The sequence below is a fragment of the Penaeus chinensis genome, chromosome 4 (genome assembly GCF_019202785.1).
Source record: "Penaeus chinensis breed Huanghai No. 1 chromosome 4, ASM1920278v2, whole genome shotgun sequence".
Taxonomy (NCBI): Eukaryota; Metazoa; Arthropoda; class Malacostraca; order Decapoda; family Penaeidae; genus Penaeus; species Penaeus chinensis.
In genome coordinates this window covers 4,366,592-4,369,091 of record NC_061822.1, presented here as the reverse complement: position 1 = coordinate 4,369,091, position 2,500 = coordinate 4,366,592, and the positions used below count along the sequence as shown (strand labels likewise).

Below are 2,500 nucleotides of genomic sequence, written 5' to 3'. Positions count from 1 at the left end.
TCCTCAAGATCCTACTTCAATAAGAAAAAAGTAACACTAACTTACTCAAAAAGCCTCTGGGAACAGAACATAACCTCAAGGCAAATACTTGGCATAAAATGATTTCTCGAGGCTTGAGTCTTCATAACGGGTATTTATCAGTACTTACACTAAAGCGGAGATATTTTCATCACTCACGTGAGTAATATATTCATTTTTTAAATATTTTTTTTTTCACTCTTCTATTTGTTTTCTATTCCGTCTTTCCTTTCTCTACGACTGGAACTCCGTAAACAAAAGCTTTGGTTGAGAGTGTCTTTATGCAAAATCTCTTAAAAAAAAGAGACTGCATGCGCCAAAAAGTGCTTCTCTTTGTTATCATCGTGGCGTCGAGACCAAACCTCTAAGACACAAGAGAAGAAAGAATGTTTTTTATCTTTTTTTCTCTCTCTCGAAAATCAGAGATACTTCATTTTTCACTCCCTCAAAAAGGGGAGACCAAAGCTTCATACACTAGCCTTTAGAGCAGTCGCAACACCTCTTCGTACACCGCCAATGCACACAGGTATCGCCTCCTCGTCGGGGAAAGTTATTCGGATTCCAGATCAAAACGTGGACAGACGGGGTTCTACACAGGCACCTCCAGGAAATTTCTCTTGCTGAGTTTTCGACACAAACACATCGAACTTTCAGTGAGCAACATGAAATATTCTTTTATTTTCTAAAACTAAAAGGATTCGCTCTTTTGTATTCCATTACTTGCCTTACGGGGAAGTTTAGCGAAGTGTGTTTTTTAGTGTTTTTATCATTATCATTTGTTAGTGGATGTACACATACTGTACATATTAACCCTTTTTTAAAACTAATTTCCGCCTTATTCAGGGCAGTGCAGCACACAGGAACGGTTCCTTAAACGTTCAAGTGATTGTTCCTTGACACTCCCTGAGGTAACAAAGCCTGTTTTGCTCTTCACGACGCAACAAGGGTTTTGCGTTCATTTTATTTTATTACATTTTTGAGAACACTGTTAATATAATATTCTAAAGCACCAGGATGATAACTCTCCTCAGTAAAGTTTTTTTTTTTTTTTCTAAACCGAAATAATTGATTCATAAATTTATGTTGCACGTGAATTTCAGGGACATTTCTCATTTGGAAACGAAAAAAGAAAATATTACAAATAAAACTATCCTTTTTTCTTCTTTCTTGTCTTTACGGACACATTTGGTCCGAGGATAGTTGAGTCTACAAATCTCATTTAAATTTCACACTCTGCTCGAATCCAAGCGAAAGAAAAGGGCCAGCTTGAATCGTCAAACCGTACATCAGATCAACATATTTTTTTTCATTTTTGTTTCTTTTTCTTGTTATTCCTCATTAAAAAAAAAAAAAAAAAAAAATCAAAAGTACACTGCATTGAGAAGAAAGAAAAGCCTCTCTCGCGCCGCAACTTCATTTCTTAGAGGCACTGCCCGCACCTTGGAGACGACCCGGGTGGTGGAAGCAGTAGACGAGAAGAGCGAGGAGGAGGGCGAAGACTAACACTGCGGGTGGGGGACTAAGGGCCTGGAGGCGTCACGTCCACCAACACGCCTGGCGCCCCGCGAGGTTGTCAGGGTGGATGTGGTCCTCGTAGGGCTGCGTCGAACTCAGCTCGTCTCGAACCTGGCAAAGGACGGAAGGGAAAGGAGGTTCTCTTAGTTTCTGTTTATCGAGGTGGTTATGTACGCTGTTTGTTTGTCTGTTGATCATTTGTCTAGCTATTTCTTTTCGGTGTATGTTTTGAAGGGAGAGTGAATATGGAGGAAGGGAAAAATAGAAAGGAATTACCTCCCCTTTCTTATCTCAATCTCCTCTCCCCTCCTTCACCCCTATCCTTCCCCTGTCTCTCATCCCCTATCCCCCTCCCCTCCCTCATATCCCTTTCCCTTCCCACACCCTCTCCCCCTCCTCTCCCTCTGCCCCTCCCCATCCTCCCCCCTCTGCCCCTCCTCTTCCTCCCCTCCCTCTGTCCCTCCCCTTCCTCCCCTCCCTCTGCCCCTCCCCTTCCTCCCCTCCCCTCTCCCCTTCCACACCCCCTCACCTGCTCCGCCCGCCGAAGGACTCGCAGAATATTTCCTCCCGCGAGCTTAGCCACGTCTTCCTCGGACCAACGAGAGTCCTTGAGCACCTCAGCAAGAAGGAGCGGGTACTTGCTCACGTCCTCCAAGCCCACGGGAGTCCTGAGGGTATAAGGTAGAAATGGTATCGAAGGATTAGTCATGTAAAAAGGATATTTGCGTAATAAGAGGTAAGATTTATAGGAAAAACAAACGTGCGAGCCATAGAGAAATTAAAAAACGTGGAGATCTTGAAATAGAAGGAATAATGGCAAATGGGGAATTAGCAAACTACATAGTTCAAAAACAACCAATTAGACTTTTTAGCTACCTGGGTGATCGAAAACGTAAACATTTTAGCGAACAGCAGAAGAAAATGTATTCATATTAGCCGGGTAAGAGGTTAAGAAATGAAGCATGTT

The 2,500-nt window shown here is 42.8% G+C and overlaps 1 protein-coding gene across 1 annotated transcript in view; it reads right to left on the bottom strand.

The window, feature by feature from the left end:
* Positions 1-1,554: 1,554 nt before the first annotated feature.
* The window catches only part of LOC125025171 (dipeptidase 1-like), a 49,463-nt gene continuing 48,517 nt past the window's right edge, over positions 1,555-2,500 (bottom strand). Inside the window, exons 9-10 of the mRNA XM_047613149.1 lie at positions 2,063-2,201; positions 1,555-1,644 (exon numbers count right to left, since the gene is read on the bottom strand). Coding sequence (XP_047469105.1) covers positions 1,555-1,644; positions 2,063-2,201 — 229 coding nt within the window. The remainder of the gene's footprint in view (positions 1,645-2,062; positions 2,202-2,500) is intronic.